General features: G+C 35.2%; 1 protein-coding gene across 1 annotated transcript; it reads left to right on the top strand.

Annotated features, from left to right (window-relative positions):
- The first annotated feature begins 2,287 nt into the window (after positions 1-2,287).
- LOC132720449 (uncharacterized) lies at positions 2,288-5,985 on the top strand. Its single transcript, XM_060704596.1, has 5 exons — positions 2,288-2,446; positions 3,073-3,297; positions 4,236-4,397; positions 4,888-5,052; positions 5,788-5,985. Exons 1-5 carry the CDS (start codon positions 2,315-2,317, stop codon positions 5,968-5,970), a joined length of 867 nt encoding a protein of 288 aa, XP_060560579.1. The 5' UTR covers positions 2,288-2,314; the 3' UTR covers positions 5,971-5,985.
- The last annotated feature ends 12,065 nt before the right edge of the window (positions 5,986-18,050 follow it).

Raw genomic sequence — 18,050 nt, 5'->3', positions numbered from 1 at the left:
CCATGCTGTTCGCTTACCAACTCTATTACAAGTAGAGAAACTGATAGTGAACAGCATGGATCCTGATCAGACTGCGTGGACGCGCAGGCTGGTCTGGATCCATTTTGGTCGCAAACGCACTATGTTGGTTTTGTCTGGTACAAGCTTTTTACTGAATAGAATCACCAACATTTTGATTACAATGTTTGATGGTTTCTACTCATGAAAATATTAATGACAAAAATAGCGAGCTTCATGATTATCATGCTGTTTTACAATAAATGCCATTTATTTCTATTGGTGTTTATGGTTTTAAATATTATAAAAATAAAAACAATATTTATATATATAGTTTTAATGTCAAAATAAATAGTTACATAAACAGTGATGACTTATTCAAGGTTTCAAACAGTGTAAAATGTAATTTTATTTTTATTTTTGAGATTTCAATATCAAATATCGTCTGAGTTATTAAAAGAGTGGGTTGGGTATAAAACGCTGACTAACAGTTACATGCATTTTTAGTCCCCTACCGGTTTACCGGAGGGGACTTTAGGTTTACCCTCCGTCCGTCCGTCTGTCCGTCCGTCCGTCAGTCCGTCTGTCCGTCCGTCAGTCCGTCCGTCCACAAAACTGGATCCCGCGATAACACAAAAACTACTGAAAATATTTTAATGAAACTTGATATATGAATAGATGGCAGTATGGAGATTATGCACGTCTTTTTCTTTTCTTCCTATGTTGAAAATTCTGGTTGCTATGGCAACAAATAGACTGAAAATATGGCAAATTTTACACATAACCTGGATCCCGCAATAACTCAAAAAGTACTGAAAATATTTTTATGAAACTTGATATATGGATAGATGGGCAGTATGGAGATTATGCACGTCTTTTTCTTTTCTTCCTATGTTGAAAATTCTGGTTGCTATGGCAACAAATAGATTGAAAATATGGCAAAGTTTACACATAACCTGGATCCAGTGATAACACAAAAAGTACTGAAAATATGTTTATGAAACTTGACATATGGGTATATGGCAGTATGGAAATTATGCACATCCTTTTCTTATCTTCCTATGTTGAAAATTCTGGTTGCTATGGCAACAAATAGACTGAATTTCAAGATTTCTGATTCTAGTTTTTAAGTTTTTTCACTATAAGTTCTTTATTTCTTAAGGTATTTTCTTCAAACTTTAAACATAAGTTGCTTGTAATCAACCACATCATATGTGACAAGTTTACAACTCTAGCACAAAATTTATCAGAATTACCTCCCTTGAACTTAAAATTTTCATGAAAAAAACATTGTTTTTTTTTTTTAAAAAACTTCTTTTTCTGAATGTATCTACTTCAAACTTCATATAAATGTTTCTTATTATCACTCAACATTTGTGATGGTCCAATACTCTAGCAAGACTATTTCCAGAATTATGCCCCTTTTGAACTTAGATTTTTTTTTGAGAAATTGGTAATTTTTACTCCAACTTCTTCAATCATGATAGGATTTTAAAAATGATATATTTTGATAACAGGGATGTTTAAAAAATAACTTTAGAGTGTCCTTCAGTCCGTCTGTCTGTACATAAAAACTGTTTCCTGTGATCACTTTTAAAGAACTTTTTCAACAAATTTACTTAAAATAGGAACATAAGTGAATGGCAAATGGCCCTTCAGAATGTTGCTTGGGCTCTTACCGGTAGGGGACTTATGGATTGCTTGCAATACTATGATAATTGCTTGTGTAATCTTCAATATGGATGATGGAAAATTTGGTTTCTGTTTTCAGTAAACTTTATTTGAGCCGCGTCATGACAAAACCAACATAGTGCGTTTGCGATCAGCATGGATCCAGACCAGCCTGCGCATTCGCGCAGTCTGATCAGGATCCTTGCTTTTGCGCTTACCAACTCTATTACAAGTAGAGAAACTGATAGCAAACAGCATGGATCCTGATCAGACTGCGCAGGCTGGTCTTGATCCATGCTGGTCGCAAACCCATTATGTTGGTTTTGTCATGACGTGGCTCATTTGTTTTTGGGATTGATACATCTTGTTTGTTGTAGACACAGTTGAACCAGACATGAAATATGAATTGATGTTAGTTGAAAAACAATAAATCATATTGTAAAAGTACGTCTGTAGCTCGTTCCCGTGAGGGCAATTGGTAGTATGGTAATGAAGAATTGCTAGAACGAAAAACATTTGTTGACTGACAGTTTATGACTGGATGACTGAAACATTTCACGTACAAATTCTTACAATTTTATTTTTTCGTCATATTTTTTTTTTTTTTTGGTTTTCAATTAGTATCTTGCTGTTTGTTTTGCAGATAATGAGAAGTCTTGTGGCTATACTTTTGTTCCTTTGTTTTGTGAAAAGTTTACGTCTGCTGCGATTTAACAAACAGTTTGTGGTGTTTGGAGAAGTGTACAGGAAAGCCAGGCGTGAAATGATCATATTCTTTGTAAGTCTTGTACTGTACTGATTTCACAGCCGCATGAGTAATTCAGTAAAACCTCTGCTTAGCAACCACCCTTTGGGAGGCAAAGATTCTGGTTGTTGTAGAGAGGTGATGCTTTAGAGAGGTTAAATTCAATTGTTAAATTTTAGTTAAGGAAGATTTGATTCGGTTGTTGTAAAGAGGTGATTGCTCTACAGAGGTTACATCAACTTGTTGAAACAGACTTAATTTATACATGTTGTTCAATGGGGTTCCATCATTGTGTAAGAGGATCAGTCAGTTGCTAAATTAAAGGAATAATGTTTTAAAAAGATCTACACTTGTTGAAAAAAATCAGCACTTCTAAAAATAACTTTCGTAAAATATTTTTGTTTATCCATGTCCTCTGAACTATAAAGTGAAATTTTGAACCACAAATTACAAATGTGTAAATCAAATCTGTAATTAATAATTGTAACATGTTATGTATAATGGTATTTTTGTTCATTTAATGTTATTTTTTTTATCACTTTATGAATTACAAAATTTGTTCAACACTTTATTTCATTGTAAAATCTTATTAGACTATTTAGGTTGTTTGTTATTGACATTTTAAAACTATTTATTAAACTTTATGTTAATGATTTCAGGCAATGTTTTGTGTAATTCTGGCTGCGTATACAAGTATGGGTCACATTCTCTTTGGTACCTTGGTGATGACCTTCCGTGACATTTGGAGCAGTCTTCTGGGGGTTACAGCTTTACTCTCAGGGAGCTACCATTTCCCAGAATTCCAGGGTGAAGGACAAACTGTTACAGCAAATTTGTACACATTTACCTTCATTGTGTTTGGATTAGGACTTCTTACATCATATGTAAGTTACATGATATAACAATCTATAAATGAGCCGCGTCACGACAAAACCAACATAATGGGTTTGCGCAGTCTGATCAGGATCCATGCTGTTCGCTTATCAACACTATTACAAGTAGAGAATCTGATAGCGAACAGCATGGATCCTGATCAGACTGCGCGGATGCGCAGGCTGGTCTGGATCCATGCTGGTCGCAAACCCATTATGTTGGTTTTGTCATGACACGGCTCAAATAGATCTGTATCTCAGATGTAAAATGTCTTCATGATTCATTCAATGGAGCAAAGTTTGATATTTGAAAAAATTGAAATATGGCAAAGTGAAGATAACAATTCTGGTACATGTTTTTAGTTACAAACTTCCAAAAGTCATGCATTTGAAGCTTGAAGTGCCCTAGAACTTTTATTTAAAACTGCTTTTCAATAATTTTCATACAAAAGCATTAAAACCAGTCTCAAGAAGCCACTCTTACAAAATAGATACTGGATATTTATCAAAGGTGACCTCTGACAAGACTCTAAATTGTTGGCTGCTTGGTATTATTTTGATACTGAAATCTATTAAACTACTTGTTTACTGTTCTTAATGTAACAATTACCACACTAAGTATCTTAAATGGATTTGTCAGTATTTCAAGCCAAACAAAACCATTCATCAGTAAGGGGGAAAATTTCAAAATTTGTATTGAAAATTGAAAAGCAAACATTGCAGACCACTGATCTTAGCCTGCATTGGTCCCATGGGTAGAGGTTAGAGCAGAAGACAGTGATGGTAATTTATCAAATGCAAGCAGAAACAGATTGCCTTGTTCTCAAGTTTGGTTTGTGTTAAGAGATGATCGTTAAATTTGACAGTATATAGATCTCTTATTACCAATTGTGCAGTCTGTCTGTTGTTTAAAAAATTTATCACAATGTGTATTGTTTTTGTTGTATCAGATGGTTGCCGTACTTTCACATTACTTCAAGACCCGGAAGCGACGACGTCTGCTTGCCATGAGCGGACAGGAAGCCATTTTGTTTTACTGGAACCAGTTTCAACTGTGGACTGGTTTACAGAAACCAGTTATAGAAGAGGAACCAGTCATTATCTTGCCACCTGTAAGTGAAAGTTCTATTTTTGGTGCACAAATACTTGAATTAGACTGTATCTAAATTTGTTTATCACTTTTTACCCAGGCTAGACTTTGTACACATTCTAGACTGCGACAACTTTTAACTAAGAGTTGAATATCTATTCTTACATCCACATGACCAAACATGACTGTGTATTAATTTTGTTTAGGAAATAGATATCAATTTGCAAGTGAATTGTTGTAGAATATTATACTTTTAAGAGATTTTAAATGTGCAGGAATATAATCACGAAGGTCAATAGGCCTTACAAAGCATTTGAACAAAATGTGTGAAGCATGTCAGAATAAGATTTTAACCCACAACTCCTTTGTTAGGAGTTAGGGCACCTCATCCATAGAGCTACTGTTTATTTGTGTCTCTCAGAATACGTAATACCTTTTTGAAGAAAATTCCCGTTTTTAATTTTTGTAAGAAGTAATATTTTAAAAATAACATTATGCTTAAATGTATACAGGAATTCACGATGGCAGAGATAGAGTACCAGGTTGACGAGCTACTGTTCCGCATGAATGCACTGACTGGGTCACATGGTCTACCGGAGAAACCACCATGTTATCTCACCGACTCAGATTGTACTTATGGCGGTGGTGATGACGGGATTTCTAGCGCTGGCTCTGAGGTACGTTTATATATTATGTTTCTTTTTCGGTCTGTATTATTATTATTATATGGTGATTATATGTCTTTAATATTTTTCTTTTGTGATGCATATCAGTAGATTTACTTAATTATTACAAAAAGACTGTATAACATTGTAAAAATGTGTTGAAAAAACAAACTGTTTCACCTTGAAGGTTCAACTGTAGGCAAATAGCTAGAGAAGTTTACTTCTATAATATTTAAATAGATCGACTAAAGGTCCAAAAGGGTCATAATGTTTTGATGTGTTGAAACTATCAAATTTTTATCAATTTCAAGATTGTGGTTTTACTTAGGTAGCAACTACTGTTTGGTGTGGGTCTTTGTATTCCATTCATTTTTAGCTGTTCTGTTTCAAAGAAATAGTTGTGCTATTATGACGGCTACTTCATCATTGTCTTTGTCATTGTCATTAAAAAATTGGAATACTTGCTTATCTTGACAAAGTGCAGTTGTTAGACAGGAGGCATAAATCTGAAAGCTGTACTTTTGTAGTTATCCCCCTTTCTAACTGAATTTTTTGTCAAAATTGATTATTGCCCTTAACAGACGAGCTGGAACACAACATCCAGTACTTTTGTATGGAACTTAATTAAGTGTTGGTTAATAAACAAAAATATAATTTATTTCAAAGTGTTGGTTAATTAACAAAAATTTAATAAGTTGAGTTTTAACTGAAATGACTAATTAAATTGGTATATATGAATTTGTTCAGGCTGGACCCGGCTACATAGATGATCGTTTAGAACAACGTGTACAGAAGATAGAGGACAACCTGTGCTCCCAGGAACCATTTGTAGCCCAGCTTCTTAAGTTTGATAGTCTAGGTGCCGAGGACCTGTCACATGAGAGGGAAAAACAATTAAGGTATAACAATTTTTACTCTCATAATTTTTAGTCTTTTGATACATGTATTATTTTTCAAAAAAGTTATTAAAAAAAACAAGTCAAAGTGGAATGATTTGATTTTGGTAATCAATGCCTGAAATGAGAGTGTTGGTAACTTATGTACATATACAGTATTTAAAGGAAATCTACTGAGGTCTAAAAGCCTGAAAAGAAAAAAAAATTGAATTTCTTACATAGATCAGCTTCGTCATTTAAAGATACAGCGAAAAGCAAATTATAGTTAAGAAATATAGTTACTCTAAATAAATTGAAAATTTGTATTTTTGTACTATTATTAGTCCCCTACCGGTTTACCGGAGGGGACTTTAGGTTTACCCTCCGTCCGTCTGTCAGTCCGTCTCCGTCCGTCCGTCCGTCCACAAAACTGGATCCCGCGATAACACAAAAAGTACTGAAAATATTTTAATGAAACTTGGTATATGGATAGATGGCAGTATGGAGATTATGCACGTCTTTTTCTTTTCTTCCTATGTTGAAAATTCTGGTTGCTATGGCAACAAATAGGCTGAAAATATGGCAAATTTTACACATAAACTGGATCCAGTGATAACGCAAAAAGTACTGGAAATATTTTTATGAAACTTGATATATGGATAGATGGTAGTATGGAGATTATGCACGTCTTTTTCTTTTCTTCCTATGTTGAAAATTCTGGTTGCTATAGCAACAAATAGACTGAAAATATGGCAATTTTTACACATAAACTGGATCCAGTGTTTAACGCAAAAAGTAATAGAAATATTTTTATGAAACTTGTAATATGTGTAGATGGCAGTCTGGAGATTATACACATCTTTTTACTAAAAGTTCTTTTCCACCACTTTATATTGTTGTGCCCAATATGTCTTATCTGTTGCTTCATTATTGCCAAAATATCAAACGTATTGACCGGAGAAAAGAAAAAGTTGCGAACGCATGAATCTCCAATTCAGGGGCCATCTATCCATAAAATCATGAGCCACGCAATATACAACTAATATGTGATTCAATTTAGTCAAAAATAGAGCTTGATAACTTTTTTACCAAGTACTTGTAATTTGGGCTAGTTATCTCCTAAATTCCAGAGGTATCGGGGATCCAAGTCTGTCCTTTTAGAGTAAGTGGCAGTTCGTAAACGGAACAAAGAAAATCGGGAACCCATGAACTAGAACGCCGATAGACGACAGGAGTGTCTTCAACATATTACCGTTAGGAAAGAGTGTCACTATTCAGACCAGTCAAACTACGAAACGTTCATTCATTTAAAATAATTTTATCGTCCAATGTCCGATCAAACATTTTAAAGAACATTTCCTAACTCTACAAATATTACTCTAAATTCAGGCCTTTATATCGAGAATAATTATGCGTTTGAGCAGAACATCTATTATAGTGATGCACATCAATGTGTCCCTCTTCAGTAATTGTCTGATTTGTGTGTGTTCAGGCTATTAGCTCAGGAGAGCTAAGATAACCGTATATGTGAGGTAATTAATAAGCTCTTGCAAAAAACACCATACGATCACCTAGCTTTGCAGTAGCAAGGGTAAAGACATATAGAATATTAATTTTCTATGTGTCCACTTGTTGGAGGTTGACTAAAAGGAACAAACCAGCTTTATTTTATCTGGAAAATAAATACCATACTCGTATGAAGAGGCTCTCAAAAGACCCCACTAAATTGAAAGTAAAAAGATTATATTAATAACTTGTCATTATTATAAGGGGAGGGACTCATGGATTTCATATATTTTGACTATTTCACCGCGCTCCTCAGGCTGACAAGTCACATCCCGTAACTATGACAGTCTATAAACTTAGTTAAAAGGTGGGGTTACTATTTCAAACACAAGTGTGTCTTCTTGGGTAGTCTTAGCTTTAGTGTTCTCTACTTTTTAAAGCCTGGACCATCCAGATCGTTCGCAAACACCCTGAGAGAATTCAGATAACTAGCAATGTTCACGTGATCAACAAGTTACTTCACCAGATTAACCGATAATTATATGAAGTGAGTACATCATGTGAAAACCACCATCTACAAATTAACAACGAGCCTAAAAACATTCGAACCATATCGGACTATTGGACAAATATAAAGGTCTCAAAGATATTGGATGACTACACAAAACCAACAGGAACTAGAGTACACTTTAATAATCCGCATACATAATAGCATCTGAGTTGTTCCAAGACTCGTCTGCGACGGGCAATACTACATATTTGACAAAATACAGGTACAAGAAGGAGAACATAGCATAAAATGTGACAGCTTCAGAATTACCGATCCTGTGTAAAAATCAAGCGGCAACTGGACATATGAAATATCAACCAGCAAATTCCCAAATGCATATTTTATTATCTGGTACAGAGTGTACCTAAAGAATATCAATGATGAGATTTGGTAGCTGATACATAAATGCACAATATTTATTGAAAAAGAACAGCAAAAATGAGGAAACAATTATGAGAGCCAGTACCCACTCGAAACGAGAGTTGTCTACCCTGGATATTAAACTATATAAACCACAATACATTTGATAAACTTAAATAAAAAAAAGGTATTCAGATAGTTTAACACATCAGACAGAGCAATATATTAAACCTTTTGCGGAACGTCCTAATTCGACTAGTAAATATCACCGAAAAAGGCAAACAGCCGTAATCTAAATTGCCTCACTTTTATACTAGTGGCACACCGACAGAACCGGCTATAATATGGAAGAGTTTAGCATAGCATCACTCATATTATTATAATTGATTACAAATTTTTTAATGGAACTGAAACTTCAATAATATAATGTAGGCAATGTCTACATATAATAAAAGTTTATACTACTATTATTGTAAGAATCAGGAAATTAAAATCGTTTAGAATACTTGTACATTTTCCAACTAATCTTAAAGAAACTATTCTCTAATAAAAAACCAACTCAAAGTAAGACAGGTCAAGACATCAGGGAATTACTTAAATCAGTGTTTATCATTGTACTGTTTATTTATGAGTACTTATTTATGATTTTACAAATATAAAGATGACAACCTTCCGTCACGATTTTCTGAGATGCTTGGTATCTAGGCTAATAACATGAAGAGCCTTCGATAATGTTATTATCAATATACATCGAAGACTGATTCGCGAGTTTTCAATAGGAACTTATATCTATAGGAAACTTCATTCTCCACTTCAATATGTGAACGGAAGAGGCGAGGTGAGAGGCAGTAATAAATCTCTTGTATCAAGCAGCCAGCCTCCCGGCGTGCCTAAGGGTATTATCTTCCAATGGAGCGTCCAAGTCACCTGATCATGCCGAACAGTAGCCTCGTCAACCCTGGTACTCTAATCTCGCATACGCGATGAATTTTGGCGTCCCATTAGATCTAGCATTACATTACGAGAATCATTATATCTGAAGATTCTCTAATTTACTCATCATGTGACAAAAATGAAGAGAAACAGGAAATCTAATCTTGATCACAAATGGGTATACACAGGTCACAGTGAGAGAGGACACAATAACAGTAAGACTCACGAAGTGGAAGTAGGACTGTTTCGAGGCGCAATGAGACCAATAGGATAATCATGAAAAGCTCTGGATAAAAACATTCATACTTACAATCTGTTTGTGAAGGCTAATCACACATTTTGGTTATCAAGAGAGCTTTGTAAGTGACTAATTGTAAGGCCTCGATGAAAGTTAATATGACAGACACTATTTGCTAAAACTAAGTGCTTAGAAAGATATAAATTATCTCAAACAACACTGCAAATGGATTACTTATCCTCCAAATCTATAAACAAAAACACCAAGTCAAATAATTCCCACGGTCATGCTCGTAAGTGTGCAACACACATGTTTGGTTGTTTAATTGTTACAGATTCATTGTATCCAAAACCAAATACTAAAATGTGAAATTTGGAACATTGGAGGTGAAAATAAACACAGATATATTGAGAATAAAGTATGTTGGATATATACGATCTGATATCAAGAGCTATCGTTAAAAATATAAGCAATACATATCTGCATGTATAGTATGTGGACGACACTAAGTCTATTTAAGGTAACAATTTGGTTCAGCCGGAAACACAACATGTAGATACTCCTCTTGATAACCACATACACAGGGAGAGAAATAAATAAAGAACTGGTGCTGCATTCTAAGCTGTTTTCTGGATAATTACACATACTCGACAAGAATTATGATTACATCAATTAAACTCAGACAAAATTTGGCCTGCACTTTTGAGCAACTTATGACGACTGGAAATCAGCCAGCGACCATACAACATGGCGACTGCGGGAGTTTGAGAAGTTAAAGAGTACTTGCACACCAGCTGTACGAGCAAGAGAAATACGGTACTACCCGATTGGGTCACACAAAACACACTTGGATAAAACAACACACCACTAGGCGAACAATAAAATACACAAGCCCATAATCAGACCATGATCCGGTAACAAAATACAACAAGACAATTATTCTCATTATCACAAAGTCCAAACTGAGAAAACACTGTTCGCTTCATTTGAAAACTCACTTCATGTGGCTTTACTGCTTCTTAAAATAACTCGACTACTTATCAACTAAGATAGGGCTGCTACAAATGGCAATAGGGAACGATTGTGATCGTGACCTCTCTGTTTAACTTCGTCATTATTCGAAATCCACATACCCTCATCACACGGTTAGTCTGAACACACTTGTCATAAAGGATAATTCTTACCCATATTACCAGGTACTGCCATCAAGTACAACACTTTTAGGTATGTCATCATTTCACCTAAATACGAATACATTTAATTCTAATCATAAAACAAACAATAAGACCATAAAAGCTAAGCATGATCTTATCGACTATCGCATTCAGGTATCAAACTCAATCAGGATAGGATAACGCAATTACTTCAAATAATTCCTTTATTTAAATTTGTGAAATGTGTTTTCTAACTGTACTGTGAGGGGTTACTAATGCTCGCGTGTATACAGATTAGAGTGAAATCATAACTGGCCCATATAATAGAGAATAGATTACCAGGGAGCACTTCTATAGCGTCCAGAAAAATAGCATGACTACCCTTCGAGCGAAGTATCTCTAATAGCCAGGGTAAATACCTTACAACTAAGCGTTTACTCGATACCCCTATCGAAGTGTTATTGCATCTTCACGTTTTGCCTCATGATAGTTGCGAAGACAATAATTGTCCAAGGACTAAACACATATCACTGTGTACCTTTCCGAAATTGAATGAGCGCACCCCATAGAAGACAAAATAGATGGTTGATTCCACGAAATAAGGACAAGTAATCCAAGTTGAAGACTGCCACATGTGATACCCGACTGAACAGCTCTACCTTATAAAGAAACACCCAAAATCATGCATCATGAGAATTTCTGCACGACGCAGAACCAAAAATAAGGAGTGTGCAGATATAACCAGTCTTTTTGCCCACAGTCGCTTGGTAGTCTACATTTAAGCTATCAAAGGTGCAAATCAGAACCACACCATGAGGCGAGATGACAAGAGAAAAAGGAAACCCGCAGCACATGACGTAGGGGACTGATTTACCATCTCCTAAGCGCGCCACAAATAAACTCCATTTATAAGTTGAGATTTTGGATTTTATGTGACATGGCACATCCTTGCATCAACCTATGGATTTGATATACATTGTAATATCTGGTTACAGTTCATTTTGTAACATGCATTACACAATCAATACGTTCAAAGAGCTATGACATACACAGATTAATGAAAATGCAAATACAATTTTTGCTGTGATAACATTTTGCCTCCAACCCTTGAAAATTTCCTGGGAAAGGTTAAACTCTCCAGAAAATCGTAGATGGAACCAGACTGATACACCTCCCCTAGAATGACAGCCCAACAACTGAAGGTCATCACGCAAGTACCTTTAGTAAGAAGAAGGTATTATCAGATAATCTGTAATAAACGCATCTCAAAATATAACAACAAACATTGCCTGAAGTTTAATAAATAGCTAAACAGTATGGTGATACAAAAGCTAACCTAAATAGTCTATAGCACAGATATAACCTGAAATAACAGTGCCTGTAGAGATGAATTCCACATGATTGTACTCTCTGAAGGGAACATATATAACATAATAATACGAATTACCAAAATTAAAACACGAAATGTGTTCATATATATCTATTAAGCTACAGATTATTACTCAAATACCCATTGTAATGTCGAGGATTTACAATGGCCATACACTACTGATCAACGAAACCAACAAAAAATATATTACCGAATATATCATGTGTATAGAATCCTAGAACCTTCTAAAAAGTGAAGACGCATAACAGTATAACCCTTTTAATTACAGCAATCTGACTGAGATCTCGGTACCTACTAAATGAACGAACCCATGAACACCCATATACAGGTCTATATACCCAACCAATGATGTGTTAAATCTCTGCTATCCAAACAACAACCTCTTGTTTACAACAAATCCAGAATAACTACCTTACTAAAATAAAAATTTAACCTCTCGAGAATTCATGAAGCGTAACAGTCTACATATTTTGACAGCGATCAACACACCACATATGAACTGTGCCACCATATTGTTCTCACAACATGGTGTTGTTTTAGCCTATAAAGTAGAGGGCAAGCAGATTGTTTGGAAAACGGGGAGTATCTACCGGGCGCGTGATGACTTCAGCATATCAGATACAGAGAACGTACAAAAGAATAGATCATTCACGGTCACTCGGTACTGTGAACTGTCAGCTACAACTTCTCCAACACCCACAATCGTGGTATATACGAGTGTAGACTATGGAAACTATTGAAAACTGATGCGATCAGACTAAACACAAATGTGCTAAGACAATTTGATTGGTAAGAATGCGAAGGCTCACACTAACACGTGGGCCCATACTAGAGCGTCTCATCCCTTCAGGCTTGCAAACAACAGCAAAGAACTACACAAATTGAAAACAAAAAAAAAAAAAAAATATGACGAAAAATAAAATTGTAAGTCAAATAACAATATGCTATGAAGTAAAGATAGGATACTGCTTGCAATTGTATCTAATATACAATTGCTAAGGAAAATCCGTACTTCTAATTCTTGCATTCTCATTTAACCTATAACTTAACAGAAAAGATTGCTCCACGTATATCGATGAGCTGTCGTTCCTTCCCTAACCCGAGACAGTACTGTACATGACATATTTAATGGATCAGCACTGATCCCAGTACGTAAGGAGGGCCTTCTTTATGTTTACATGTGATTGTTTAAATGAACTAAACAAATTAACCCAACGATCGAGGACGACAATACCAGCATAGGTCGGGTAGCTTGCACCTTACCGACTCTGATGCCAATATAAGTGACGCTTTAACCTAACACTACAAGGTCCATTTTTAGCTCGAGACTGTATCTACTGAAAACGGGCTTCCACGCCCCGACGCCTTAGCGTCGGCGTCTTAGGCGTCCAGGCGGTGGCGTCACCCCACAATAGGTTGATGTTTGTCATTAGTACCACCCGGCTCAGTTTACTGACAGAAATCTAAACACCAGACAATATCATAGTTATATTTCGCCCAAGAAAGATATCCTATAAACCCCTAAACCGTATGGAGAGCTAACCCTCGACAAGACAAACCATTCATGAACACGACACTTGCACACGTTCTCTATGTCATAATCAAAGTAACATGTTGAACAAAGTATCTCAAACTGATCCAAAATCCTAAAGGGACAAAGCAGATAACATTTTAATATAGACTTACAACAGACGAATGAAGAGCAGTTCACTGGACCATAAAGAAATTATTAAACGACCCGCTCCTACAAAATATATTCATTTTTAAAATGCGTAATCATTATGAAAAGGAGTGTGGAGTTAAAAATCTGAGATTCTCGAGCGAGAGAGAATTAAGATAATCTAAGTTCAAATGAGAGAGCGCGCATACAATCTACCTTTGATTACAAAAACTAAATTGGGACGTAGTCGGACGTATTGGTGCCAATACACAGAGAATCATGAACTGATGAGTATTACAAGACAATCCACGACCTATACAAAGTTGAAAGTAACAATCAACGATCTACAGAAAAAGAAGCATATATCTTAGAATAGAATACAAGACAGTTGACAGATTAAATGCCCCAACTAGAAATCAGAAATACATATAGAAAATATGGGTAAAAAATCCAACTTATGCCTTAACCCTGAGATAAATTGCTTAAACAAGAATGATTCACACATTACCCCCATCGTACGCAAGAGAAGGTAACTCCGTCAGGGATTGTGATTTAAAATTGAAGGCCTTTTTCGACTTAGAAATCTTTGGTAAGGTTTGGTACCAGTCCAACTTTGACTGAACTGTTGAGATTATGAAAGTTGGAATACTGTTTACCATCATGGTCCAAAAACATAGGGCAGAAAGGTATGAGTTAAGGATTTATTTTAGAATTATGGCCGTTTTTGACTTAGAACTCAGAATAAATTTTTCATTCTGTCCACGTGTTGACCCAACCATTTGAGAATACTTTGGAAGTTGGAGTTCTTATGTGCCATCCGCGATACCACCGCGGACGATTTTTTTTTATCGCGGACAAACGCGGGGGTTCGTCCGCGATGAAAGCCTAATTTCCCCCGCGATCCCCGGTGTTCAGTTGTTTCCACCGCGGACAAAATTCTGAGGACCGTTCTTCATTTATCAATAAAATCAGTCACCCGTTTCCCGCGGGGGATTGCCATGGTCAGTTGGTCAGTATAAATTAACCTCCAAAAATAATAGACGTTTTATTATTTTTTAACGTCATCTTTTTTACACAATGACTTGAAAATTGACCACAATCGTCTCCTTAAATGTTATTATACGTTAAATTTTTTGAACGGAATTTGAAATAAAAAAATTAAGTGAGTTACATCGCTCTTTATATAAATTAATTGTGAGTTACATCGCTCTTTATATAAATAAAGTTTAAAAAGGTCGTATAATGTAAACTTAAAAATGGTTAAAGTGACACATTTTGATAAACTTGAAATTGTACGGCAGAGATGTTCATAAAGAACTTATGACTGATGGTTATAACTTATCATTGACAACCACACGGAAAGTTATCAAATCCCTAGGTTATACGGCATCTAGGCCGAGATACGGACAGATGGTGCGAGATGTAAATAAAGAGAAACGTGTTTTATTTTGTCAAAGACTTATCAACCGGAATGATACCCTTGACGACATGATATTTAGTGACGAAAGCACCGTCTTTCTTCACCACCATAAACAAGCAGCTTACCATCCAGAAGGTACAGCCAACATTTTTATACCCAAGCCAAAGCACCCACCAAAGCTACATGTTTGGGGCGGGATAAGTCGCCGAGGTACGACAGAATTAGTTGTGTTTGGTGGTATAATGGAGAAAACGTTTTTCACCAATGAAATTCTAGGTGCTACTGTCCTTCCCTTTGTAAGGGAACACTTCCCAAACGGCCATAGGTTTCGAATATGTTTATATAAATCTTAAATTTAGATAAACTAGCCAATGAAAAACATTTGCTCCATTAGGTAATTTGAGAACAACTCGGAACTTCAAAGCATTTTCAATTTACAGTAACAAACAATACATATAATACATTAAAGAAAGCACATGTGATGCGACTTACACACGTCTAAAATACATCTTTGTTTGAACAGACAACGAAAAGCTTGTTTATTATTCCTGGTGAGCGCTCTTGATGTATGCTTATTATATATAATAAGCACCAAACGCGTTAAAAACAAATTCCGCACCCATTAAAAAAAATAATAATTAGGCTGCCTTTTACAAATTATACAATTACATTATTATCCTCGGAATTAATTTCAATGAAAACTTAATATAATAAATACAAGAAAGCAAAGACAATTACGTTCAATTGTATGTACTTAAAACTACATGTTGTCTACAAATACTATTATTCCTACGAACAATAATATCTTAAGATAAAAATAAAATGAAATATTTTTAACTTGAAAATCGGTCGATGGAAGTTCTTAGAAAATAACTGCCATGTGCTTGTTTGCCTTATATACATGTATGTACATACTGTTCATAATAAAATAACAAAAAGTATAACGTCAAGTTTAACAAAATTCTGCAAAAAAAAATCTATAAAAAAATAAAAAAGAACAAACAAACAAACTACTAAAACAAAAATGAAAATAAACTTCAACAGTTGATACAAACTTCAAAACATATACATTACGCTCACACCTGTAATTAGATAAATCAAGAATATCATTTAATGTATATGTTGGTGAAATAAACGCTTTCTTTTAATGTTCCAAATAAAATATAAGACTTTATGATCAACATGCAAATAAACAGAAACAGTAAAACGCATCTGACAATTGAAGAGACGTCCTGGAATAGTGCCTGAATAAATTGTTGAGGGTTACGTTTTCAAAGTTTTTTAAAAAGAAACAAACGCTGGCATATAAATTGTTGTAGTATCTTTTTCATAAATGTCATATGCCGAATTTTTCATTATTCGACTACCATGAAGTTGCGACGACAATGATTTATCTTGATGTCGAATACATATTATACATTACCCAACACAATAACAAGAAGAAGAACAAGAAATACACTGCATTTGTACATGTACTTTTATTAACAACAAAAAAGAAAACAAACAAACAAATTTTACATATAGTTATATGTACAGTACATGTTTCAGTACGTACGTATACTGATGTTTAAATACAGTAATTACTTTTTAGCTCGACTATTCGATAAGAATAAGTAGAGCTATTGCAGTCACCCGAGCGTCGGCGTCGGCGTCGGCGTCGGCGTAACCACTTATGTTAAAGTTTTTGTAATAGTTCAAATATTTTCAAAGTCCATTGACATATGGCTTTGAAAACTTTGCACACTTGTTCACCATCATGACCCCAACCTGTAGACAGGAGGAGGTAACTCTATCAAGCATTTTGACAGAATTATGCCCCTTTTTCGACTTAGAATTTACGTTAAAGTTTTTGTAATAGTTCAAATATTTTCAAAGTCCATTGACATATGGCTTTGAAACTTTGCACACTTGTTCACCATCATGACCCCAACCTGTAGACAGGAGGAGGTAACTCTATCAAGTATTTTGACAGAATTATGCCCCTTTTTCGACTTAGAATTTACGTTAAAGTTTTTGTAATAGTTCAAATATTTTCAAAGTCCATTGACATATGGCTTTGAAACTTTGCACACTTGTTCACCATCATGACCCCAACCTGTAGACAGGAGGAGGTAACTCTATCAAGCATTTTGACAGAATTATGCCCCTTTTTCGACTTAGAATTTACGTTAAAGTTTTTGTAATAGTTCAAATATTTTCAAAGTCCATTGACATATGGCTTTGAAACTTTGCACACTTGTTTACCATCATGACCCCAACCTGTAGACACGAGGAGGTAACTCTATGAAGCATTTTGACAGAATTATGCCCCTTTTTCGACTTAGAATTTACGTTAAAGTTTTTGTAATAGTTCAAATATTTTCAAAGTCCATAGACGTATGGCTTTGAAACTTTGCACACTTGTTCAACATCATGACCCCAACCTGTAGACAGCAGGAGGTAACTCTATTAAGCATTTTGACAGAATTATGCCCCTTTTTCGACTTAGAATTTACGTTAAAGTTTTTGTAATAGTTCAAATATTTTCAAAGTCCATTGACATATGGCTTTGAAACTTTGCACACTTGTTCAACATCATGACCCCAACCTGTAAACAGGAGGAGGTAACTCTATCAAGCATTTTGACAGAATTATGCCCCTTTTTCGACTTAGAATTTACGTTAAAGTTTTTGTAATAGTTCAAATATTTTCAAAGTCCATTGACATATGGCTTTGAAACTTTGCACACTTGTTCACCATCATGACCCCAACCTGTAAACAGGAGGAGGTAGCTGTATCAGGCATTTTTTTACTATCAAGCACTAAGAATAGTCGAGCATGCTGTCCTACCGACAGCTCTTGTTAAAATTTAAGGTCTCCACCGCGTTGACCGGTGACTGCCGCGTTCCTCCGCAATTTACCGCTGCGTTCCGCGGGGGAAACGG

This window comes from Ruditapes philippinarum, unplaced genomic scaffold, assembly GCF_026571515.1.
Source record: "Ruditapes philippinarum isolate M1 unplaced genomic scaffold, ASM2657151v2 ctg27136_1_1_1_1, whole genome shotgun sequence".
NCBI classification, from domain to species: Eukaryota; Metazoa; Mollusca; class Bivalvia; order Venerida; family Veneridae; genus Ruditapes; species Ruditapes philippinarum.
Note: the sequence above shows the minus strand (reverse complement) of the source record. Positions and strands in the feature narration are given on the sequence as shown.